At 31.6% G+C, this 26,742-nt stretch overlaps 3 protein-coding genes across 3 annotated transcripts; 2 read left to right on the top strand and 1 right to left on the bottom strand.

The window, feature by feature from the left end:
* The first annotated feature begins 6,270 nt into the window (after positions 1 to 6,270).
* LOC124911452 (ATP-dependent 6-phosphofructokinase 3-like) lies at positions 6,271 to 10,086 on the top strand. The gene is made up of 12 exons (XM_047451934.1): positions 6,271 to 6,501; positions 6,584 to 6,630; positions 6,714 to 6,753; positions 6,832 to 6,894; positions 6,964 to 7,101; positions 7,431 to 7,589; positions 7,671 to 7,724; positions 8,732 to 8,800; positions 8,882 to 9,011; positions 9,098 to 9,400; positions 9,498 to 9,652; positions 9,727 to 10,086. Exons 1-12 carry the CDS (start codon positions 6,286 to 6,288, stop codon positions 9,910 to 9,912), a joined length of 1,560 nt encoding a protein of 519 aa, XP_047307890.1. The 5' UTR covers positions 6,271 to 6,285; the 3' UTR covers positions 9,913 to 10,086.
* Positions 10,087 to 10,201: 115 nt separating this feature from the next.
* On the bottom strand, positions 10,202 to 19,637 carry LOC124911450. The gene is made up of 22 exons (XM_047451933.1): positions 18,530 to 19,637; positions 18,343 to 18,458; positions 18,046 to 18,254; positions 17,492 to 17,611; positions 16,932 to 17,060; positions 16,714 to 16,839; positions 15,922 to 15,977; positions 15,739 to 15,838; positions 15,501 to 15,618; positions 14,959 to 15,168; positions 14,462 to 14,789; positions 13,921 to 14,014; positions 13,613 to 13,721; positions 13,126 to 13,397; positions 12,879 to 13,006; positions 12,399 to 12,633; positions 12,102 to 12,290; positions 11,605 to 11,879; positions 11,218 to 11,386; positions 10,902 to 11,144; positions 10,720 to 10,805; positions 10,202 to 10,639 (listed from the first exon to the last, which is right to left on the bottom strand). Exons 1-22 carry the CDS (start codon positions 19,378 to 19,380, stop codon positions 10,489 to 10,491), a joined length of 4,314 nt encoding a protein of 1,437 aa, XP_047307889.1. The 5' UTR covers positions 19,381 to 19,637; the 3' UTR covers positions 10,202 to 10,488.
* A 5,778-nt stretch (positions 19,638 to 25,415) lies between these two features.
* On the top strand, positions 25,416 to 26,742 carry LOC124911902 (zinc finger CCCH domain-containing protein 20-like). Its single transcript, XM_047452433.1, has one exon. It carries the CDS (start codon positions 25,441 to 25,443, stop codon positions 26,413 to 26,415), a length of 975 nt encoding a protein of 324 aa, XP_047308389.1. The 5' UTR covers positions 25,416 to 25,440; the 3' UTR covers positions 26,416 to 26,742.

Below are 26,742 nucleotides of genomic sequence, written 5' to 3'. Positions count from 1 at the left end.
TGCGAATCTGGGGCCGCTAAAGTCCGCGAAAATAGAATATTCTCATAAAACACAGAATATTCTATCTTCTTTTATTAATTAATTTCTCTCCTCTTAATAATTAATTTCTCTCTCTTCTTGTTAATTAATTTCTCTCTTAATTTCTCTCTCTTTATGAATTAATTAATTTATCTCTCTCTTTATGAATTAATTAATTTATTTAAACCATAATCTCTAAACCCTAAATTCTAAACCCTAAATCTTAAACCATAATTAATATTTCTTATCTATATTTAGTTGAATTATGAATTTATTAAAGAAATGAGTGAAAAAAAATTTGTGAGAATAGAAATATTAGATAAACATTTATAAGTAATAAAACTAAAAAAATATGAAAAAATAATAAGAAAAAGAAAAAAGAAATGAGAGTTTAGGGTTTAGGATTTAAGATTTAGAATTTAAGGTTTATAATTTAGGATTTATAATTTAAAAAATATTTTTAATATTTATTAATAAAAAAACTTAATATCTACCGAGAAAATAGATTAATAAAACGGAAAAAGAAAATGATAAATTAATTAATAATCAAGATAAATTAATTAATAGAGGAAATAAATTAATTAGTGGGAGAGAAGAGGGAAAATAATTAATGAAAGAGATGAGAGATAAATGAGAGTGAGAGAAATAAATTAACAAAGAGAGGAGAGAATATTCTGTGATTAAACAGAATATCCAATATTCGCGGACTTTAGCGGCCCCAAATTCGCGTTCTCTATCATTACTATATATTATATATCTGCCATGTTTTATAAAAGAATGGGAAAATACAAGTTTTATTTAATTTGTTTTATTTAATTTTTAAGACGCAACAAAATTAACTATATTTGTATTAGTAGTGTACATATAAAATAATTCGAAGTTTGATATTTATTAAAATTATCATAGTAGCATTGCGTTATAAGAATTAATTAAATACCATTTATTAAAATTATCACAGTAGCATTGTGTTATAAGAATTAATTAAATATGTTTGTTTAATATTGATATTTTAATTATATTATAATTTAAAAAAAAATTAATTTGAAATTAATAATAAATATTTAATTAAATTGATAAATATTATATAATAAAAAATAATAATAAAATATAGTAAAATGAAAATAAAAGATAATGATCAATTATAACTATATTATTCTTTTGGAGAAAGTAAATATGTCAAATTTATAATACATAAACAAATATTTATCTCATTTTAAATAAATTTATAATATTCTTCAATCTCTTAATTAACCCTCTAAAATTAACATTTTTTAAAATAAAGAAAAAATCATATAATTAGAAGATAATAGTAAAATTTAAAAAAAAAAAATCACTCATCCTTAATATTTTTCTCTTTAACCCTTAATAATATTCATAAAACAGTAATTTAGAATTGGCATTAGAAATGGAATTAAAAGGTATATTTCTAATTCTTTAAGTTTGGTAGATCTTTTAAATTAAGAATTAAAAATTGAATTAGAATTTTATTGGAGTTCAATTTAGTGTAACTGAAATTGTAATTCTATTTTTTTTAATGTTTTTTAAACAAAATAATTTTATTATTTAAAACACGATTAAAATTTTCAATTGATAATTTATTTTTTGATTTTTTGAAATTTAGGACGTTCATATATCGCCCCGATGTTTTCTGATGTTTTGTTTTTCAATTTAAAAAGTTAAAATATTGAACTAATATTTATTTTTTAATATATGAAGTTAATATGTTGAACCGGTAATTTTTTAATTTAAAATAAATTTTGACCTTAAAATATTTTAATTGGTTGCGTCAAACTAATATTTTAATAAAATAAATAATATATATTAAAATTATTTTTATTATATGATTTTTTACCAACATAACATAAGAATTTAGATTAAATTACAACTCTATAATTTTTTCCTATCATATGAATTGAATGTAAATTCCAATTTCACTCCTCCAAACATATCCTAATATAATTGATTTTAACTTCTGATCATATACACCTATTAATTATTTTTTAATACATAAAAGTATATTAAAAAAAAAAAACATCATAAGGTTTGAACCCAAATATGTTCCAACTAACTTCACCCATGACTTCACGTGGTGCATACAGATACTAACAGATAAATCGTCACTTTATAATTAATGTTGTTTCATATTTTCCTTGTGATGTTTTACACGTCACTCCGTGATTCTTTTCTACGTGTTTGTCCAACACCAAAATGCCATTCCATTTTCTTTAAAATATAATATCTTTTGAGTACATAATTTGATAATATTACTATTAATGTTATTTTATATATTTAGTAAATTAGCACAGTTGTATTGTCTAACCTTGGATTATTAGAGTTTAGTTTAAAGAATTCTTAGTAAAAATCAAATATTTAAATTTTAATCTCTTAGATCAGACATTAAATAATTATAAAATCAATTATATGATATGAATTATTATTATTTTTTAAAATATTCATTCATATTAAAAATAAAAAAAAAATAATTATTTAAACTTAACGAAAAAACATTATAGGAAAAGAAATAAAAAAAACGATACTTAATAAGTTGTCTAGCTCATAAATTCTCGTGAAAAACGATTAACTCTCCGATAGACTCTACTGACTTTCCTAAACGAATATTAGACATCGTCATAATAATATTTTTATAAATGATACGCATCGGACGACTACAATCATTGAAAGTTTGACAATTTATCTCCAACTAGATAGACCACCAAAAAATAATTGGGATGGTAACCCAAATACGTAGGTCTAACATATCAGTCGCATAAATCCAAACTTTCTAACCACTATCCAAAAGCTTAGACACCACCAAATGAATCTTAGTAATACTTCATAAAAGACTCCAAATATCAGTCACCCTTCGATAATACAAACGTAAATGAGTTATTGATTCAACTTTTTCGTAAAACATACAACTAGTCATAATACAACATTTTTAATGCACATATAGTATGTTATAATTTCACCATAAATAACACTTCATTCAAAGAACGAGATATTTGATGAAATTTTTGACTCCTAAAGTTTTTCCCAATAAAAGTTATATGGAATCATCATAGCGAACAATTTGTAACAATACCCCACATGAAAACTATTTATATATTGTCAACGCATAACGTATTGTTCAGACTGTGACATTTACTTGCGTCCTACCCAAAAATAAAAATATATTATGGTACGAAGTCTCCATAATGTTTAATCTTCTTCTATATCTAATTCGGCTAGCGAAACCACTAGACCGATGATCAAACATGTCATTAACTGAGCATTTCTATATATATATCAATGGAAACAAGCTTAGGATACGTTGTAGTTGTTAAACTTTGGGCACTAAATGAAATGTCGTACCAAAATCAAATCGAAGAATCATTCTCCACGTTGAATCTAGGACTACTCACAAAAACTTTTCCACGTAGAATAAATTTTTTTCCAAATATTACACTCTGCTGAATAATTAGACATTTTGGTGAACCAATCAGACCAATCATTACCATACTTAAATCTCATAATCGATGTCCAAAGACTATTCAACTACATTGCAACTACTACACCATTTTGATAGAAGAGCTTTATTAAAAGAAATAAGATCTCGAATATCTAGACCTCCTTGATCTGTAAAAAAATTAATTTTATCCCAACTAACTAGATGACAAAACGATGAGTTAGAAGATTCTCATAGAAAGTTACACATTATTCTCTCAATCTTCACCACCACACTCTTGGGGAAAATGAATAACGACTTTATAGATGACAACACACTCTTAATGAGAATTAACCGCCCCCCCCCCCTTTTGAGATTATTTTATTTTTCTATCTAGACATTTAAATTCCATCTTAGTAATAATCGGGTTCTTAAGAGACATTGAATCGTAATTTAGCACCTAATAACATACCAAAATATGTTAACGGAAGATCACCAATCCTAAATTCTAACACATTTGTCAAGCTCATCCTTTTTTTATTTGAAACAGAATTTGAAAAAAGATGTATGACTTATTAAGATAAACTCAAAGATCGAAACATTCACTGAATAACAATAAAATATCCCGAAGGTGTTTAAAATTCATATAGGTAGCTTGAACCATGCAGAGCGTGTCATTAGCGAAAAACAAATGTGATAAATGAAAAAAATATATATTCTTGACCCACAACTCACTTCACGCATGAGTCTCGAGTTTTATACGAAAGCTGTCATTTTTTAGAGAACTTCCATAATAATGACGAACAAAAAATGAAAGAGTGGATCATCCTGTCCTATCCCTCTCGAAAAATCTCTATAAAACTCTCATTAACAATGACAAAAAAATTAACCGTTGAGAGACAAAATATAATTCAGACAATCTATTTCGCACTCATTCTCATTTTGTCCATTATATTAAATAAAAACTCTCAATTAACATGATCTTAAATTTTTTCGATATCTAACTTGACAAAAAAAAATACATTTTCACCTATTGAATTAACTAAGTCAATGCACTCATTAACTATTAAAATATAACATATTATAGATTTGACGACCTTTAATACGTATTATTAGATATGACCATCTTAGCCTCTACCCCTTTGCAACGTGTTATATATGAACTTAATATATCAAATTCAAGTTATTTATTTGTCATCACTAAATTATCATAATATCAAAATAATTACACTTTTGCCACTCTTTTTTTTTCGAAATAACTGTTTTTGAATAAGTCTCCAAATCAAATCAAGGGGCATCTTAATTAGCAAATTGATTGTCCAAAACCATAAATCTCTATTTATAGTCATTAGTTTCTCTTTTCAATGTCTTACATGCTTCTATTTGTTTAAAATTTATTGGAATAAATAGTCTATAAGGAATTTTATTTTATTAAATCTGCAAACAACACAAAAATATTACAACAATCTAACTGTAATGTGGAACCAAACAAAGTATTAAGAAAGGTCAATGGAAGGCCATTCTCGATGTCCTTGTCGTGTACGAAATTGCGTGAAACATGACCTTCTGAGTTATATAATTAAAACAAATCGTAATGCACTAAAATTTTAAAAATCAAATCACTTATTTATATATATATATTTTAAATATAGAAAGCATACTTATATCCCAAACAAGAATATCCTAAATTTAGCAAACTTAGGCCCAACTCCATCGACCACATAAAATGTTATTTTTAATCAAAGAATCAACTATCAAGTACATATTTATAATTAGAGATGCCAAGAATGATAATTTTTATTTTATTGTTTTTTCAAAATAAACCATATTAAAGTTAAGTATAATCATCCACTTATTATAATATTACATATTTCATATTCAATTCTCGCTTACAAACATTATAAATTAAATTAAAGTTTAAACTATGTTATTTAAAAAAAAAATTAAAATTTAACTTCTTCTTAGAACTTGTTTAATGTTAGGTTTTTATAAAAAAAAAAAAAAAAACTCTCTTTTAACTCATCTTATTTTTCAAATTAATTAATCACTCAATTTATAAATAGTCGAAATGGTCAAATTGAGGCTCCTTATTGAGAGTTATTTGTGATTTCGGTTCCTTTCTTTCAAAATTCACAATTTGAAGCTTATTATTAATAAAATTGTTCAAAACGAGGTTTTGTCGGAATAGTTTTAAACGCCGTTAACTTATTATTTACGTGATAATTATAAATACATAAAATAACCCTATCACTAATTTAAATATCGAATTTTCAACGGAAAAAAAAATTTAATTACCGAATTTAAAAAAATTAGTAGTTAAAACTCTTAATTCACTCATACTCGACGTTAAATTAATTAGTACCATTATTTATTTATTTATAAATGTCAACTATATAATATTATAAGTTAAACTTTTGTTTTGTATAAGTTTAACTATTAAAAACCACCAATTACAAAGTTTTAAATATGAGGTACTAAATCTAAATTGACTCTAAATAAATGAAGAGCCTCAATCAAAGTGTCATTATTTTAATTTTTATAAATTTAAAATAAATAATAAACTAATTAAAAATCTATATAAATGTGAAATAAGTAATTTTAGTTGCCGCCGAAGGGTATTATGGACCTAAGATATTAGCGAGACTGTTATCATGCAGTCATGGTATTTGATGAAAAGTTTCCAAAACAATTTTCCCGGAAAAAGTGGTTTTCGTCAACGGAAAACCAGTCTCCGGTTTAACGATCAAACGGTTTACGATTCTCTCTTTTTCTCTTTCAACCATTTGTATGTATGTATATATATATATATATATATAGGCAAAATTACTCTTGTCTATTTTTGAATGAATTCCGTTTGTAGCTCTTCTCCCTTCTCTTCTTCTTCTTCTCTCAATTTAAGGTTTATTCCTTCAAATTACCGGACCGGTTTTGTGAGGATTCCATCTTCTACAGGAACGATGGCGATTTCCGGTGCTCCTCAGACCAAGATCATTACCGGTGATTTGGGTTATGTTCTCGAAGATGTTCCTCATTTGTCCGACTATATTCCCGGTCTTCCTGTACCTTCTCTATCTCTTTTATGTCTGATTCTTAACACGTTTGTTGTTTAAACTCCTAATATGGGTCTTCCCCCAATTGTAGACACATGTGAACCCGTTGCAGGACAATCCTGCATACTCTGTTGTCAAGTGAGTTGAATTACTATTTCTGCAACTTTTTCTTCTTGTGGGTAATGAACCAATCTAATAAATTAGGTTTCTTTCTGCTTCAGGCAATATTTTGTTCATGTGGATGATACTGTTCCACAGAAGGTGTTTCTCTGTTTGATTCTCTGAGAACCTGCTTTCTATGTTTTCTTATCTTACATATATAATGTTGTTTCTTTGTAGGTTGTTGTTCACAAAAATGGTCCAAGAGGAATACATTTCAGACGAGCTGGACCTAGGCAAAAGGTATGAATTTTTCTAAAATTTATACCATAAAATGTCTTCCTTTCATGTCTGTTTTTCCTTCTTGTTCAGGTGTTCTTTGAATCAGATGAAGTTAATGCCTGCATTGTGACCTGCGGTGGCCTATGTCCCGGACTCAACACAGTGATCAGGGAGATAGTATGTGGACTCAATTACATGTATGGTGTGAACCAGATTGTTGGAATCGATGTATGTTCCTTTTTACAACCCTATTTTCAGATTTTCTTTGCGTGTAACAATAATATAGATCAATGAAAAGTAGAAATCTAATCAGCTGAAACAAGAAAAAAAAAAAAAAAAAGAGTTAAAAAGTATATAAAGTCACATTTGGAGTCTTCCTTTTGCTCAGTCTTTTATTCTTTATCTTAGGATTTTGAATCATGGCTGGGTGAGAGAATTGATAATAGGGACATCAGTTGTCTTTCTCAGGAAGAAAATGTATGCTCAACTAGTTTCTATGGAAGAAACTTTTATATGTATATGTATAGTAGTGACAGTTGATCAAGTTTCATCTGCAGGGAGGATATAAAGGTTTTTATTCAAAAAACACAATCAGTTTGTCCCCAAAAGTAGTGAATGATATCCATAAACGAGGTGGAACTATACTTGGAACGTCGCGAGGTGGTCAAGATACCCAGAAGATAGTCGACAGTATTCAAGACAGAGGCATTAATCAGGTACATTTCTTTCTTATTTCCTTTTGAATCGGATGTTATTGCGTTTTAATACATAGAATCTTGTTTTTTACTAATAATCAGGTCTACATCATTGGCGGAGATGGAACACAGAATGGAGCATCTGTTATTTTTGAGGTACACATTGAGATAAAGCAGCTGTTTTTGGTATAAGTAGAATATGACAAGTTTGTAGATGAAAACGGGCTAAATAAATGTAAAGAACGAGCCTATCACTCCTCTCCATTAAATGCAATTTCGTCTCAATCTTCATCCTCATTCCTCCTTGGCTTCTGAAAGACCGTAGCATTCCTTTCTCTCCAAAGCACCTAATCCATTCTTTGACATCATCCCATCTCTTAGGATCATTGGTCACCATCATGCAATTACAAACTTCCCTTCAAATAGAAGATGAGAAAGGATACTCACAAAGAACATGATTGAGAGTTTCAGGCAATCAGTGTTAGCAAATCTGCATGTATTTGTTCAGCTTATCCTTAGTAATCAACCTGTTATGAAAGGCAAGCCTAGACAAATGATTTGATGCCTAGGGTTAACCCTTAGCCTACCAAAAACCTGCCACCAATCAACTTCACTTTTCCTGGCTCTTAAGGAATCTCAAGTAAGACTATTGACAAACAATGCTTTTTTCTCAACAATCCACTTCCATGAAACATTCCTTTCTTGTGTTTCCAAAGAAGTTCATTCAAGTCCCCATTACGAATATCAAACAATTTAGCAGCTTTACACATCAAATTCAAAGTACAAAACTCGGGCTTTAAGAATAATAGGGAAGTTTTCAAACCATGGATCATGCCATGAGTCACCTTGCCAATTCCAACCTGGAATTCAATCATTTTAAATGCTTTTTCCTAAGTTTTATAACCTTCTTGAAAGACTGTCATATTTTCTTTAATTGGGTCTTTACTTCAGAGTATTCTCAATTTCGCACGGGTAATGCCTCGGGTGGGTAAAGAAAAGATGAAGGAATTTGCACAGGACTATTTGAATTTATAGGAATCTAACTCTACTCATTGTTATTTTCCTTTTGATTTTGTATTCCTCTGCTTGTAATATGAAATAAAAACTTGTACAAAGTTAACCCTCTTTTTTTCTTATAAAAAATAAAAAATCATTTGATGCAGGAAATAAGAAGACGTGGTCTGAAGGTGGCAGTTGCTGGAGTGCCCAAAACTATAGACAATGACATTCCTGTATCTTCTCTTACCAACAAATGCAACATTTCAGTTTTTTTTCTTGTGTTTAGAAATAACATTTTCTGATAACTGGTTCAGGTTATCGATAAGTCCTTCGGCTTTGATACAGCTGTGGAAGAAGCCCAACGTGCCATTAATGCAGCACATGTTGAAGCTGAGAGCGCCGAAAATGGAATTGGTTTGGTAAAGTTAATGGGCCGCAACAGTGGTAAGTAAGAGCTGCATCAGTAGCTTAAACACATCAAGTTCGTTTCAACCTAATTTTATCTACATTTTTGGAATTTGATGGTGTAGGATTTATTGCTATGTATGCTACCCTTGCAAGTCGAGATGTGGACTGTTGCTTGATTCCCGAATCACCCTTTTACCTAGAAGGAACCGGAGGACTTTATGAATATATAGAGAAACGGCTAAAGGAAAACAGTCACATGGTTATAGTCGTAGCCGAAGGAGCAGAGCAGGAACTTCTATCTGAAACCTCAAGCAATTTATGCGATGCTTCCGGAAACAAGGTTCTGAAAGACGTCGGCCTCTGGATATCTCAGAGTATCAAGAATCATTTCAAGGACAAGATGACGATTAATCTCAAATACATAGGTCAGTAGTTTTGCACATTATTTGAAATCACATCTTCTTACACTGAGCTAAATGAGTCTTGATTCAATTTGATTTTGCTTTCTTTCGTCTCGAGCAGATCCTACTTACATGATCCGAGCTATTCCAAGTAATGCATCAGATAATGTTTATTGTACTCTTCTGGCTCAGAGTGCGGTTCATGGAGCAATGGCTGGATATACTGGATTTACGGTTGGTTTGGTGAATGGAAGGCACACATATATACCCTTCTATGTAAGTCACACACATAAAACCTTGTTAGTTATTATTATAACAACATATTGATCAAACATTTTATGGTTTTACAGAGAATAACAGAGAGACAGAACAAGGTAGTTATTACAGACAGGATGTGGGCAAGGTTGTTGTCTTCAACAAATCAACCGAGTTTTACAAATCTGAAAGATGTGATAGAGACCAATAGAGACGATGAACCGCCACCATCTCAGCTGTTGGATGATGCATCGACAGATAAGAAGTTACTTACCAAGTAAGTAAATTAGACGAGTAGTTTAAACTTATCCAGCAGCAAGTTCACATACAACAAACTCGCTAGTTTATGTTTATTTTGTATGATTTGATTTATAGAGTATAAATCCCAATTGGGTTGGGAGCTTTTGTGTGATTATGATACACACCAATAATAACAAATTTCACACTTCACTGTATTTTACTTTTTCCATTGTTTGAACTGCATCAGTTAACTTGTGTATGAGATGAATGACTTATCCAATTAAGCTAGCTAATTTGAGAATGTTTATAACTATAACTGTATATCAAAATAACGATAAAAGCCATGAGCAAACAAGCATTTTCTTAAAACCCTTTCTCTTTGAAGCAAATCTGCTATTCACACACTCTATATCAATTTTCGAAAAAAGAAATTGAAAAAATGAGTGTTATCGTGTAAGTTATTACTTGTTGTCCTCCTAACACAACAAACCCCAAGGTAAATGGAGGGGTATAAAGAAAGAAGCCAATCAGAAACACAAATGTAAACTCTGTACTTAAGATGATGAAGATGATGGAAGTGAGAAAATCAAACCAGGCATCCTCCATCATCGTCATCATCACGATTGCTGCCAAAATACTTCCGGGTTGTTACTGTACAATGTTCTGTCATGAATCTCTAAGTTGGCGACATGAAAATTGATAAGATGTACTTGAATAACTTTGCACAACGCAAGTCCACAAGGTAGCATCCACCATCCGCTTTCATCCCTGCTCATTTTATAAATAAACTCGAGTTAATGCAATTAATCAATCTCTCACAAACATTGAATTAAAGATGATATCCTTACATGCTAAAATTCCATGACTGAGAGTTAGAGTGCTTTTTACTTGAAGATTGATGGTAATGAATGTATCCACATATAAAAGCCACTACCTGTCATCATCATTAACAATTCCTCCAAATTAAGCTCATTCAAGAGGTTTCTATATTGATTTGGGTAAAAAATGCAGATTGTTTTTTAAAACTTACAGCATTTATCAAAGACATGGTATTCCACAAAGCATATATACGTGCAAGACCAGCTGATCTTCTCGGTCCGTGACTAAACAAAGCACTTATACCCGCTGGGAAAGGAAATAATATTCCAAGAGGGAGTATGGACAAAAACAGGAAGAAGTCCAACATGGAAATAGAGTATAGCTGAAGTAAAGCAAGTAAAACTAAGCTAAAATCTCCAAGCAATAGTATCGATATAAGCAAACCAATGAGGTCCTGCAGTGGTGGAAAAATAAAACAAAATAAGCTATCAATTAACTGTAATCCAGATAAAACTTTAAGTATCTACCTGATGGCCAACTGGTTTAGTATTATGAATCACAAGAGATTTGAGATAATACAGAAAACTCTTCTCTTTGAGTGTTTGCAAGGTTTTTCCCCTTAGAACCCCTCCCATCAGTTTTTTATGGAGCAGCAGTCCTTCTCCTACTCTGGAATGGTCTACCTTCATCCCATGACTGCAAAAAACAATTGCATGTTACATAGAGAATTCGTATTTCTTCAAAATGTTTCATTTTGATTTGGTGTTCTTGTTTACAAAGTCACATGCTGACTTTATTTTATTAAAATAACATTAAACCGTTTTTTATAAAGTGCATGTTAGATAACAAATAAAATCCCAATTGCCAGAATTGTTTATTGATTAAGCTTATGAGTTCGACCACAAAAAATATACCATGAATATTTATCTTCTTCATGTTCATTAGATGATTGCCCAGTTTCTTCCTCATCAGCATGTACAACAAGACCAAACTGGCAGTAGCCACTTGCAGTAGGTTGTAAAGCAACCAAATCAACATGTATGTGGAGGGTTTTCAGAGTAGGATTGGCAAATGTGTCGAGCCAGTTTACAATCAGATTAAAGCTTGTTCTTAAATGTCCATTGCATACTAAACGCAGTTGAGCATTCAGACCTGCCACTAATCGATACCAAATAGTTGGCGGAACAGCCTGCAAGAGTGATGGGAAGTATAGAGTTGATAGATTCATGCACTCATCTCAATAGTTAATGTAGAATAGTCAGACAAACTACTTGTTTTATTATCTAAATTATTTATATATAATATTGTTTAAATATTTTATGAATTCTAAGTTCATATAGTTGTATAAATAGGTATAAGCTATCAAATCTCTTTCTCCATTCAAAAATTCCATAGTTACCAAATAGCATACCTGACTCATAAGGCTAGTAAGAATGTTGTCATTGTGAAGGAAGAACGGAGCCATATAACTTCCATCTCCACCAAATGCCAATATCATGGGAAATCTTTTCCTGAGATCAGCTGGAAGATCATCTCTTTTCTCATCTCCGCCAAGGAAAAAATCCACATATGCAAGCATAAGGTCAGAAGATGCAGCTACCTGTACTAAACAGGACAATCTTTAAGATTATGAATTTTTTTTTCTTTCAAAGATAAATCAAGTAAAACACTTTACTGACAACAGCTTGGGCAGTGCAGGAATACATACCTTGATTCCTTCATAAAGAGCACGCGAGCGGCAAGAGCGCAAACAAGCATGATCATATTCTGACCGGACAAATTCACGCAATAGTTGTATTTTCTTTTTCCTGCGCCACTGCAACCATGACCATGCCAGAGGATATACAAGACATGAAGCGATGCCATGAACAGTTCCTTCCCACCATTGATAAGAAGCTAGTCCATTGATCTCGTCTATAAATCTGTTGTAAGCATCCTCGTATCTGCCCACAAATCAAAACCCATTTTTAGCAGCTACTCAATAGTATATTATATCTAGTTAAGCAATCTGACAACAAGATGCATTCCCACTTCATTTCAGTCTGAAACCTTTTAATATAACAACTTCCTTCCATAGAAAGATTAAGCATTCCCAAAGGAAAGTGGATTTCTTTTCCCATATTATTTCCTGTTTTAATTTATTTTATCTTTCTAATTCCTTAAGGATGCTGCATTAAAATAATCTTACACAATTTCAAGTATTTGTTTTGGAGGACAGTGAGGAAGATGCCATGGTTCACTGAAGGTATTAGAGCCCATGAAGTATATCCTGTGAACGTGAGTCTGAGATTCTTCAGTTCTGTTTGTTTCCAAGACCTACAAAATGAACAATTTCAAAAGTATAAACTTCAATCTTATATAAGATGAATGTGTAACCTGAATAAATGAAAGAAGAAAAAAAATTACAAGGGCAAAGATTCTAATCAAGAAATGACCTCATTCAAGGACTCTAGGAAAGGGAATGAACGATCTATTTGTAGGTTATGTCGAGGTGGTATTACAGTCGGCACATCTTCCACGGTTATAAACTTTACGCGAGCAAAGCTAAGCACCAGAGCAAACAGGATGAGGAGGACCACGAGAATCAAACCAAATAACCATGGACCCCCAAAGGTATATATTAAATCCTCTAGTGCTGTATAACAGTGTGGCATGTGATATCTATCGGAAACACATTTGTAAGGGCAAGGAAGGTCACCAACACCACCTGTTCAAGGAGACAGAAGTTTTTCAGAGTGAATTTCAATCATCAGCATGCATAAAATATTTATCTATCCAGAAAAAGCATTGAATTTGGAAGTACACTACTAGGCAGGAACTTAGTGATCCATGTACAAAAGTAACAGGGATTCATTTAAAATAGAAACTGTGGGGAGAAGTAACCAATTCTGAAGAAGCCACCAGATGACAATGAAAAGATACCTCTAACTGGAATATATATCGCCCGATTTGGAAGCTCATGGTCTGGACAATTACTACAAAGGGCTTTATCCGAACCCGTGATATTTTTGAATGTTCCAACAGGACATTCCTGCATTACAAAATTGTGCATGGTGAACATAAAGTAAAGCAATATCATGCTGATGGTGCAGGATATGCCTTTGGCCTTGAGGATGGTGGCCTGATTGTAGAAGCATTGCAAAATTTTCTTCCATTTTTATTGTGTGCACACAAAAATTGGACATTTATATATTTTTGTTTAATAATGTGTGACTAATTAGCAAAAGTACCTGACAAAATATCCCATAAAGCCCCTTCGGACAGGCTTTTCCAGTAATTGTGCCATTTTCCCCAACTTGGTCATTACCTCTACCCCCTCCTCCACTATCATCATATAATAGAAGTTCAGAAATCCATCAGTGAATCATTAAGGAAAACAACGCATAAAACCCAAAGAAAAATATATCAGCCAATCTTAGTCATAAAAATGAATATCTAGTGGTAGTAATCAAGAGTTCATAGACCATAGCCATAAAAATGACATATGATGCTCTATCATAAACGTTAAACCAATAATAAAAAAAAATCATAAACGTTAAATAACAAAATGTGTTGTTGCTTTACTATAGAAGATCTACTTACTGCACCATATAGTTACTGCAAATAATATTTAATTCATAATTGTTGGTAAACTAGATTACTATTCTTCCTCAGCAATGCTTGTTTAAGCCTCCATCAGGTTTAAGGATGTACTTAATAAATGGAGACAAAATAACTGAAGCAGGTCTGATATGAAAATGACAAATAATTATACACGAGTTAGGAATGCACCTGACTTGAATAGTTCCATTTGCACTTGCAGTGGGCAGATATTCATCCCCAGTAGCAATGTCTGACCAATGGAAATGAATCCTTCCACCACCACCTCCACCACTATTGGAGCCACCATGTCCTCCAGCAGTAGAGATTTTAGACATCTCAGCAAGAGCTAATGAATGAACAAACAAGAGAATTGTCCCACCAGAACCACCACCAGGACCAACATCTGGTATTAAGACATCATCCTGCTTCTTGATATTTTCCCCAAAACTTCCTCCGTCAGCACTAAGTAGTCCATTGAGGGATAGACTTGACAATGGATGAACCAAAGAACCCATCACTGTTTTAGGAGAGAATTTGGGAAATTATCAGAAGAATATGAACAAACAAACCCATGAATATTTCAAAATTTTGTGTTCATAAGGCCATAGAGGACCTATGCCCATGATTCAGCTGTCCATGTGTTTCAAAGTTGAAACAAATCAACAGCACTTGCCTCAAAGACTTACCTATGATACCACCACCTGCTGTTGCACCTGCTATACTGTGGTTTCCACTTCCGCTACCAAGTTCACAAGGTAAGTCAGCATTACCATATGTGATACCACCTTCAATTGTGCTACCGTTGTAGTAACCACTCCCACCTTTTCCTCCATGCCCACCACCACTACCAAGGCCATTGCTCAGAAGCCTTCCACGGCCAACCCCCCCAGTGCATCCTGCAGTAATAACCAGACCCTTATCATTTACGTAAAAACAATAAGCATTACCGAGACCAAAAGATATTGTAGAAAATAAACTTTGGCCCCATTTTGAAACACTTTTGTTTATGTATGTGAAATCGTTTCCAGATACAAAAACACAAATTCATTTATGTTTGTCTTTGACCAGATTTCGTTTACAAACATTTTTGTATCTGTTTCCACATACAGAAACAAAAAGAAAAGTGTTTCCAATGGGGCCTTTCAAACATGGAAAGGGGATTGTTTTGTTCGGTACAAATGGAATGGGGAAAAAGTATGAAAGAACAGTAACAGAGAGACAATTCTACCCAATCCAGATGCACTTATTGCTCCAGAATCTTGAACAAAGATGGTTCGAACCCAATGGAAATGGACTACAGATCCCTCAACAGAGCCTTCAACATTTATATCTTCGACACGGCAGATCTGCAGAATAGACATTGGTTTTGTGGTGTGAGGTATGGAATATAAAAGTAACTAACACCAACAAGAAAACAAGTATACTGACTTTATACTTATACAACCAGTAACTAACTGATACAACACCTGAAGAGTGAAGGACAGCGAAGTGTTCAGATTGCAGTCTTTAGGCGGATGAATCAGTTCTCTAGGACAATCTTGCATTTCACAGTAGAGCTTTGGCGTCCTGCAATTTATAGGAAATTAACTAACATGAACATAGAAGCAGATACCACAACAATGACATAATGGAATCCAACTAGAACTTACACATAGTGACTACTTGCATTCTTCAAAGGACCTCTCAGAACAGATCCGGGTCCAACCTTCATGTTTAAAAGTACAAATTCAATCACCAGTCAACAATCTAAAACTATTATGCTTGATTAGGAAGTTTTGTAACTGAGGAATTATGAGCTTGACATTTGAAAAATACATACTGTATTTTCAAATTTTCATATTTAGTTTTTATTTAATTTTTTATTGGAAGCTAGCAAAACCCCCCACAATCATGACCTTCACTTCAACTTAAGGCATTCTAGGTGGGAATTGACCCGTGACCTTTGGTCTCTTAGGCATCGGCCACTTGAGCTACCCTAGTGGGTTACTGTATTTTTATATGTAGTTGTCGCATGAAAAGAGTAACTTCATGGAAGCGAAAAGAAGGAACTTGGCTTAGTTATTTAACAGATATAATTCATGCATTAGATGATATATGACATTAGGTGTATTCAAGAATATCAAAACACAATTTACATCATAATAAGCAGTACATCTCAATATTATCATCTTTATATTCCATCAAGGGCTAGAAAGAGGAAATATAGAAATAGCATGTAACCAGGGAAAAATGTCGTTTGCTTATGCTCAAAGGATAGATTCTAGAAAACGTTAATAGCTGGAAAGAGGATTTCAGGCTTTTCTATTACAGTTATTGAATAAAAGGAGTGAGGTGTGTCTACATTCTAACAGATGCATACGTTATTAAGGTAGCAATGATAATATACTCATTTGAGCTTAGGTTTATAAATAAGTTACACACCCAAGTTGCATTGAGCTTACACTGATACCAGAAAATAGCGATAAAACCAATCGTTGTGCTTCAATCAGATCTCCTGGTCCAGATAAATTCAGAGAACCTTGCCCATGAAGTCCCAAATTTGCATTAGAATGTATAGAAGATGATTCCTGTAAACCAAATAGAGAACAAGTGTCAGATAATGTTAGAGCACAAACTAAAACTGGGAGACCTTTAATGACCTCAAAACAAGGAGAGCTACCCTGAGAACCACTAAATTGCTTGCTTCAAGCAAAGATGTCGAAACTAATGAATCATCATCGCCATCTATGAGCATCTGTGAATTCCACATCAAAAAGATTTTGACTCCCATCCTCAAAGCCCCATATACCTGAACATTTTATAAACTAGAGAAAATGAGATAAAACATACTGAATCTATTAGGCATAGGTTACAATTTAGTGACATTTCAGGTTTTTTTGGGGGGATTGGCTAGGTATTCAAGGTCTATAAGAAGTCAAGATTGAAAGTCCTCAAAGAATTTTCCCAAAAAAAAAAAAAAAAAAAAAAAAAAGTCCTCAAAGAAAAATCAATGAGTAGTATGCATCGCTACTCTACATTTAGAGATGTTCATTTCTCTGTTTACTGTCATATGTTGTTCTGGCTGACAATCTTTTCTTTTTATCTCTGATTGGATTAAATATAATGTTTGTGGTCTTATCATTATGTCTGAACATGCCAAACATAGTTTTGCAGAGCCTTTAGCATGAAACAGGGCATGGAAGTTCAAAACAGCACAGCTAGAACATTTGCACGGCTTACCTTGATTACTGAATCACTCATCAAAAGTTCTTCGGCTAACAACTCGAACTGTGATAAGGCGAAATGGGGTAGCCCAAAGCTCAGAACTGCGCCACATGACAAACTAAGTTGTCCTTGAACCTATAAGTTACATGTAATACAGCTTCAACATACACAAAATATGCTTAAACTATAAATAAATCCATTCAGGAATGGCAAATGAACCTAGAGAGAGCACATAGAAAAATCTTTAAAAACTAACAAAGGCGAATGATTCTGTTATACCTCCTAGTAGAATTAGGTATAAATCTTGAACATAAAAGGATAGAAGAATTATATTGAGATGAGTAATGAAGAATCAAAGGGAGGAGATAGAACCCTAACCGATAGGGAGAATACAATAAGGAAAAAAGAAATTCTAACAAGACTTTTTAACTGAATCATTTCCTATCTATTCTTAACAACCAATATTCTATTTATACTACTCTATCAATAACCCTAATATTCTTTCCCCTTATATCATTCACCACTACTCTCTTTATATTTTAGACCTCGGTAAAAGTTGTGGACCAAACCTGCACACGGCTCCAGAGAAGAGGAACAGCAGCTCTAGCATGATCTTGAATGTAAACATTTGTCCAAAGTGGCTGATAAGGAAAGGCATAGAATATGGTATCAGTATCAGAAGACATGTTCTGATTGTTGACAATAAGTCTTCTAGGGACAGCATCATAAAATGTCCCAGCAGCACCAGCATTACTAGGACAACCATAACTTTTTCCTCCTTAATGAAAAAAAAAATGACATCAAACAAACAAGCAGCAAATAAAATAACGCCTACTGAATAAATAAATTTCGTTAAGTTGACTCACCATGAACCAAGATTTCAGAATCATCACGCCTACTGAATACATGGATGGAAACCCGTCCACCACCACCTCCAGCAAACCCATTTCCCCCAGAAGCACTCATTTGGCCATGACCAGTCCTGTGTTTCAAAAGATGAGAACTCGATTGTCTACAAATCTTAAAAAAACATTAGGAGATACTATATATTACATTTTAAGTGATTTAATGTAAATGCTGCCACCAGATCCACCACCTCCCTTTGTTCCACCATCACCACCATCAGCTAAAAAAACACCATTAACATCAATAAAGCTTTCAATCAGAAGCCAAATCCGTCCACCTCCTTTCCCACCATAATCAACTTCTCTACTAGTAGTCCCGCCTTTACTACCAAAACTACAAGGTTGATTCAACGAAGCCCACGCATACACATCCCCTCCCCATACATCCTCAGGCAATTTAGTATTATCCACCACACAACTCGCACCTCTCCCACCATGCCCTCCACCACCGCCTTGCAACCCCGTTGGAGTTCCACTCGCATCGCCAGGTGCAGCACCAGCCAAAGCCGTCGTGTTAATCAAAGACCCATCAGAAAAATTAGCATTATCCGCTTTCACAGTCACATCCCCAGCTGTTATATCAGCATTCAAACCTAATTTAAAAGTACCATTCATATGAATCCAAATTGAACATCCTTCAATAAGACAGCTCAATTTCACACCAGGAAGTACATACAAACTACCCATTCCTATAACATAAACATCATCTGTGAAATTCAAATTACTACTTAGCTCACATAAAGTATCAAGGGATCCAACACCCTTTAAATCATTCTCGCATGTTAATGAAGGTGGATGTGGAGGCGGCGCCGGCGGTGGTGATGATGGAGGCGTGTAATCACCATGAAATGAAAGCAATCCTCCATCATCATCATCATCATCATCATTATCATCACTGATTGAAGTAGAAGTAAAAGCAAACCCTAGAAGAAGACTTATGTATATTAAACAAACAAATCGAATTCTACATGGAAAAGAGAAATTGGAAAGAGAATCCATTCGAGGAAAGAGAAACTCATCAAGAAATGACGATCCAACAACAACAACAAGAAGAAGAAGAACAGAATGATTGGAAAAAAGGTGTTAAGGAAGTAAACAATCATCCATCAACAGTCTGTCTGTCTGGACATGGAAGCACTTGACAGGAAGCTTCTTCTCGTTGTTAAAATAAATATAAAAAAATGACTTGATCGTGGCGCCACATAGGACAGAAGAAAACAATAAGACTGTATTTTTTTTCTCTATCTCCATGGATGGAAGAAGAAGAGAAATGAGATACGCGTGTTAGCGTACATCACAAATTTGTATGTTTCTTTCTATAACAGAACAAGAAACAAGAACAGGTGGACAACGTGACTATGACATTACCATAAAAACACTATAGAACATTAAAAACAAAAGCCCATTGGACAGAGCTTGTCTGTATGTCCATTGCAGTCCAATATTGGCCCATTTCTGAATATTGGGCTAATTTCTGAATAAATTTATTTTTGAACACTTTTATTTCTTTTAAGTATTTATTTGAATTGTCAATAAGGGCCCTGAAAATTATTTGGGGGTGATCCAACTAAAATAAAACAAAATAGGTTCTTATTTTATTAATTTAGTAGTTCTATTTGATGTTTTATTAAATAAATATAATAAATATATAATATTTTTAATCAAATTAATTTTATTTATTAGTGTTAAATGTTATGTTAACAGGTAGCATACAAAATTAATTAAACAAAAATTATGGAACAAATAGATTCTGGAACGGGTAGCATACAAAATCTTACCAATATGAACTATAATCGAAAAATATCCAATTGAATCATCATGAAAAGTATATAAGAGTAATACTTCTCTTAGTTGTTGTTTTTGTTAATTGAATTTGTTTTTTTAATGTTTTTTCAAAATAACTTTAGTACTTAATTATTTTTTATGAGTTTTATATCAATAGTTTATCATTTGAATTTAAATTTAAACGTGTTAATTTAAATATAAGATTTTTTAAAAAGAAATTTACATTTTAAGATAATAGTCATATTTTTCTATAAATTCAATTATGTGGAGTTTGTAGAGGACATCAAATTGGTTTTATTTGAGGAGAAAAAGTTTTGATTACTTACTAAACTTATTATACAAAGCATTTGATAACGTGTTCATCTAACTTTATAGGAAATCGAATCGAATATATGTATATAATGGATTAACCTAAAAAACATGTCCTTGCCCACAACATGTAAAAGTCCAACAAAACAATTGGTAATGCAAAAGTATTTATTAATATTATATCATATCTTTTCCCAAAGAAAATAAACACAATGTGCCCCCACCATTTTTCTTTTAATATATATTTTTTTAATTAAGTAGAACTAACCTTACATCCCACGTAAATTTGAACTCGTAATTTTTTTTTTTTTTGTCTTTGTCGACTTTTGGTGGGTTTTTTCCATAAACTTAATGATGGTTAGAAAAATGTTTTTTTTAAATAAATAAATTAATTAAGAAGAACTAACATGACACTACATAACAATGTCATTGCTTCATCTCAAAACGCTTCCAGATAACAAAAGTGATTATTTTTTATACTACCATTAGTAACTTAGTAATATGCCTAAAAAAAAAAAATGTTTGTTGGTGGTGTGATTTTAAGAAGAAACTGACCAATTTGCTTATGACACTATGATGTTGTCAATCTTACTAAATTCATTCTTTAAATTGTAATTGGTCGTGTATTTTTACTATTATTGCTTATAAATAGTATATATATATATGTTTAAGTTTAACTAATGAAATGTAATTGTTTCTTAAAATAGATTGAAGATTTATAAAATATAAGTAATTAAAACATATATGATATACCTAACTATAAATTGAACTAGGTAGTACAAAATAAAAAAAAAAACTTCCCAATACCCATATAACATTCATTAGCTAATTTTAATAATTGTCCATAGGGCCAGCTACATAGGGTACCCTCATCGGGTATCTAAAAAAGTTACAAAAATAATACATTGCTAGGATTTGAACTAGGTGATAATCCATAATAACACCAATATTTAACTTAACTAAGTAAATTAAATAAATTATGTTTGCTTAGGCCATTAGGGTATCCAGTTTTCAAATCTTCTTTACAATCGCCTGAAATTTATTCTTAAGATATAATTGATATTCATAATTTAAAAAAAAAAAAATCTCTAATATATATGTCTTACTCTCTTTTTTTTACTTATATTAGGAACTCATTTCTAATTAAATGAGTTATTGTAATTGAGAAAAACAAAATAGAAATAAAAAACAGGAAAGTCCCAAAAGAAAAATACATCACCCCATAGTTGAGTGGGGCACATATTTTCAGCCGTGTTTTATGGACTTCGTGCTTTGAGCTGTTTTATATAATTAGTTTAACTTTAATTTTTAATATAATCTATTATAAAAAATGGGATTATACAAGTCAATAATTTAGACGGTTTTTTGAAAATAAATAAACAAACCGATTATATTGAAAAACAATTTAATAGTTCATTACCAGCACTTTTATAAAAATAAAAAATGACTCTCCACAAACATAACAAAAGTGATATTTATTACTTTAAAATGTATATTTATGTTTATTAGTATATAAGTCACTTTAACAATAATGTCAAAATCCATCAGAGTTGAAAAGTATATATTAAAGTTTATTAGTATATATTTTTATGTTTTTTTAATTAGAGTTACATATTAAAACAGTTGTAAGCTTTTAATGAACTTATAAGTATTAGTTTAGTTTTAATGGTTTTGGTTGTACTTTTATAAATACATATATCAACTTATAATTATTCGGATCATTATTCTATATAAAAAATATTGAATAAATAACTCTTCGAAAATGTAGACATTTGTTTTTTTTTCTTTTTCATCTATCTCTCTATATTTTCTTTATTATATATTAGCATACTAACTAAGTTTAAAAATAAATAACTTCAAATTCAAAATTTCAATTGACTTTCAATAAATAAGAAACCACCCTAGTTTGACAATTGGGTCTTACAACTAATTTCAATTGTTATTTTTGATTTTGTTGAGGGATGAGTTGAATGATAAGGGATATATTTTGACCTGCGGTTGTCTGTCAATGAATTGCATGATGATGGAAGAGAGATGAGTAGCACTTCTTATCCACTTTCACATGATCCATTAGGTTTGTGGGTGGGTGGGTGGGTCCAAATGTTGGATTTTATTGCTCCACAATTCAAGGGAGTAAGCCCACCATCTTCTTCTTTACGTTTTCAGGCATTCATTGAGCTTCTTCAATGGATCTCCATCCATTTGTCCTTATTTCATTCCAGAGTCAATTTTCACCCGTTCATTATATCATATTTTAACTTAAAAAAATGTTTTAAATGAGAATAAAATCTATATATATTCAATCTTAAATTAGGAATCAACTATACAGATTAGTATAATAGTACATTAGGACTAATATATATGAGTAATAAAATACAATGATAAATATATTTCTTATATATTTTTTTTCCACCTTTAACTTTATTGTTATTTTCTGATTTATTTTTTTGTTTTTAAAATTTTGGAGAGAAAAACAGTGTAATGGTTAGTGATTGTTTTGAGAAGTTTGAAAATTTTAGATTTTATAAAAATTTAAGAAAATATTAATATAGTAACTAAATAAAATTATAAAATAATGTATTTAGTATTTTAATTATTAAATTATGTGATTTGATAGATTACAAGAAAAATAAAATAACATTTTATTAATTTAAATTGTTTAAATAAACCAATGAAAGCAATGAAAAGATTATACTAATAATACAGACCAAATGATGATAAGTTTGATTGAGCTTACATTTTATTTATTTATTTTAAAAGATCATGGTCGATTTCATCTTAAAATGTTTTTAGTTGAAGCGGAAATCATGGTTGTGAGGTGTTATTTTAGTTATCTTTAATTAAAAATTAATAATAATTAAACTTATTTAACTCTTTTAAGTATGGTTAGTGATATTTAACTTGTTTGAATAACTTATAAATTTTAGTGTGTTTGTATATCTCATCACTCTAATTTATTAAGCTTATTTGCATTAATTTATTTGCTCAAATTACCAATATCTTATTAAGTAATCGTGAATAGTTTGAAGTTAGAAGCTGAATATCAAACTAACCTCACATTAGATTAGTATTAATTTATTACTAAATTATAGCTTATTTTATAAAAAAATTAAAATTGATTAATTATATTATCTTTTTGACATTATTAATTTTTTAAATGAACAAAAGACTTTTAAAACTATTTTCTTTTAAGTAATTTTTTAATATATTTTAAATATTTATAAAAGTATATTAAAATCATTTAACTCAATAAAATAAATGATTTGAATTTTTTATTTGTTAAATTATTATAATATTTTTTAAAATAAATTAATATTTAAATAGGAATAAATTATAATACTTTATTTGGAGGACATATTATAGACCCTTAAGGAAGCCTTAAAAAGAAAGGTAATGTCAAAGTCACGAGAATTTCGAGGCGAAAATAAACTGACACGTGTGCGGTCAAGATTATTTTGGCAGTCTACGTACAACTTCAAGTCCATTGGTTTATTTAATGGACACGTGTACCGCTGAGCTTTTCCATACTGGAGAGTTTCTATTCGGATTAGCAACACGTGTGATGATATCCGTACAATTGTCTCTCTCTAGAAAAAGACGCCTCCATGTAGCGATGTGGAACGGAGGGGTTTTTCGTAAAATTACAGTTTTGTCCGAATAGTTCTTGGACCCTTTTTTGGGTGATATCTAATAATTCTTCATAGGTGTCCTTCCGGATTTTTCCTGTAAAAGTATTATTTTTTTTACATTATTGGCCAATTTAAAATATATTATTTTAAAAAATATATTTTATTAAAATATTAATTTAAATAAATAATGTTCTAAACATACTTTAAATCTCTAATTATATATTTATTAACAACTCATTTAAGAATTTTCAAATATGCTTAAATTTAAATTTGATGTGTTTATTTGTGATTGATATGAATCTGACACGTTTAACTCGATTTAACTAACTCAACTCGAACTAAACTTATACAATTAATTCATATTTTTTATTTTATTTTAAATTAAAATGACATTAATACAAAATAAAAATAAAGTTGAATCATAAATTTGCTCATAAAAAAATTATAAAAGAAAATGAGTAAGTGAATAAGAAAGTATAACACAAAACACCCAAAAAAAAAAATTATAAACGGGTTATTGGGTCTACTTTGGGTCATGTAAGGTCGACCCGATCTTGATCTGTTTATTAATAAGGTTAAACACGTCGACATGATTTTGACTCAAACAAAAAATACATGACTTTAACCTGATTTTTTCGTGTTTGATCCGGGTCGTGTTTTTGTGTCGGGTCTAAAATTGTCAAACTTATCAATAACATCACTTAATTAATTAAAAAAATTAAAATAAAAAAATACTTTATTTTTAAAAAATTATCATTATTTATTTATAGTTTTCAAATTATTTAATTAAAATCAACACTAATTAATATTATATAAATAAACTACAAAATAATCTTATAAAAAAAAGTAAATAATCCTATTTCAAAGTCTCACCTTCCTTCTGATGTTGCATGGGCTTTATTGCTATGGACCCAATCCCTAACAACCAACAGTTTAATAATGGTCCATATTTCACCATCAACAAAAATGTTAAATTTTTTACTGTAAAAAACGGATTATTTGAAACATTTCAGGACACTTCTAATAATTTTTTTTACAGTCACAAGTACATAATTTTTTACTGATACAAATTATTTCAATTTGTTAATAATTAATATATATTCCTCCATCCACCGCCTTTGAAACTGGAGGCGTAACGTTTACCAAGAACAACTTTTCTCTCTAGAACTGTCGGTCTTCTTTTTTTTACCATCAAAATTAACCGCACGGTAAATAATGGAACCCTAACTATAGTTAAGTTAAAGTAACCATAGTTAACCAACACCCCACTCTCCCTTCATCCGTTTATATAACCATCATCATCTTCTTCTTCATCAAAATACAGATCAGTTACAAAATGATGATCGGAGAGAGAAACCACCCAAATCAAAAGATTCACTTTTACGACGACCCATTTTCCGATCACTTATCCACCGGCGACAATGCAGCTCCGGACCTCTTCAGCGATTCACTACCGGCGGCGCTTCAACGTTATCTTCCATCCAACAACGTTGAAATCGAGTTCGACGAGTCGAATCGTGAATCAGATCTTCCACTTGAAGCATATTCATCAGATCATTTCAGAATGTTTGAATTCAAGGTAGTTAAATGCACTCACGGACGTTCACATGACTGGACTGAATGTCCGTACGCTCATCCTGGTGAGAAAGCTCGTAGAAGAGATCCAAGGAAATATCATTATTCAGGTACTGCTTGTCCTGATTTTCGTAAAGGTAATTGTAAGAAATCAGACTTATGTGAATATGCGCATGGTGTATTTGAATGTTGGCTTCATCCTGCTCGTTATCGTACTCAACCGTGTAAAGATGGATTTAACTGTCGCCGGCGAGTTTGTTTCTTTGCACACTCGCCGGAACAGCTACGTGTAATCAGTCCACGCTCGTCAGTCACGTTAGATTGTTCTTCTGCTCAACGTCATGTTTTTATGTCGTCGCCGGAATCTGCTTCTCCAACTTCCGATTCACCGCCGATGTCGCCGATGAACTTACTAAGCAGGTCTGTTGGTTCAAGCTCGATTAACGAGGTCGTGGCTTCGTTAAGGCAGTTACAGCTGAACAAGATGAAGACGATGCCTCCTGCTTGGATCGGGTATCAAACTCCACGGGCTTTAATACAACAAAACGGGTTCAATAGCCTGCCCACAACCCCGACCCAGTCTCGTATGATTTGGGAAGAACCTGCCATGGAAAGGGTCGAATCTGGAAGGGATTTGAGGGTGAAGATGTTCGAGAAACTTAGCCGTGAGAATCCATTGAATCCTTCTTTTGCTGCTGACCCGGATATTGGATGGGTCTCGGATCTCTTGAAATAAACCCGATCCGACCCGACTCCGTTGCTCAGTTCATGTAAATATGGTTATTGGTTTGGTTGATGTGGAAGAAGTTGCAGAATATTTTGGAGGTTGAAGAGTAGAATCTCTTTTTTGGGGGGCTAATTGTGCTAGAGAAGAAAGGTAAGGGGTCAATGATGATTATTGCAATTTTACTTATTAATATTGTATTTTTTGTATATAAGAAAAAGGGGGTGGGTAATGGTGCCTAAGAAAGTGGAGGCATGGATAACTGGATCATTCCATTCCATTCCATTCTCTTTTGCTTTGTTATTATGGGTGGGTGGGTAGTTATATTTTAATTATTTA

This window comes from Impatiens glandulifera, chromosome 8, assembly GCF_907164915.1.
Source record: "Impatiens glandulifera chromosome 8, dImpGla2.1, whole genome shotgun sequence".
Lineage (NCBI taxonomy): Eukaryota > Viridiplantae > Streptophyta > Magnoliopsida > Ericales > Balsaminaceae > Impatiens > Impatiens glandulifera.
This window is presented reverse-complemented; position numbering and strand designations above follow the sequence as displayed.

Bases quoted from the DNA above. Each gene is read 5' to 3' on its own strand.
- LOC124911452 (XM_047451934.1), top strand. From the start codon at position 6,286: ATGAATTCCGTTTGTAGCTCTTCTCCCTTCTCTTCTTCTTCTTCTCTC. The intron at 6,754-6,831 runs GTGTTTCTCTGT...GTTTCTTTGTAG, and splicing joins ATGATACTGTTCCACAGAAG to GTTGTTGTTCACAAAAATGG. The intron at 9,012-9,097 runs GTAAGTAAGAGC...TTGATGGTGTAG, and splicing joins GTTAATGGGCCGCAACAGTG to GATTTATTGCTATGTATGCT.
- LOC124911450 (XM_047451933.1), bottom strand. From the start codon at position 19,380: ATGGATTCTCTTTCCAATTTCTCTTTTCCATGTAGAATTCGATTTGTT. The intron at 12,634-12,878 runs GTAAGATTATTT...ATTTGTGGGCAG, and splicing joins AAACAAATACTTGAAATTGT to ATACGAGGATGCTTACAACA. The intron at 12,291-12,398 runs GTATGTATTCCT...TGTTTAGTACAG, and splicing joins CTCTTTATGAAGGAATCAAG to GTAGCTGCATCTTCTGACCT.
- LOC124911902 (XM_047452433.1), top strand. From the start codon at position 25,441: ATGATGATCGGAGAGAGAAACCACCCAAATCAAAAGATTCACTTTTAC.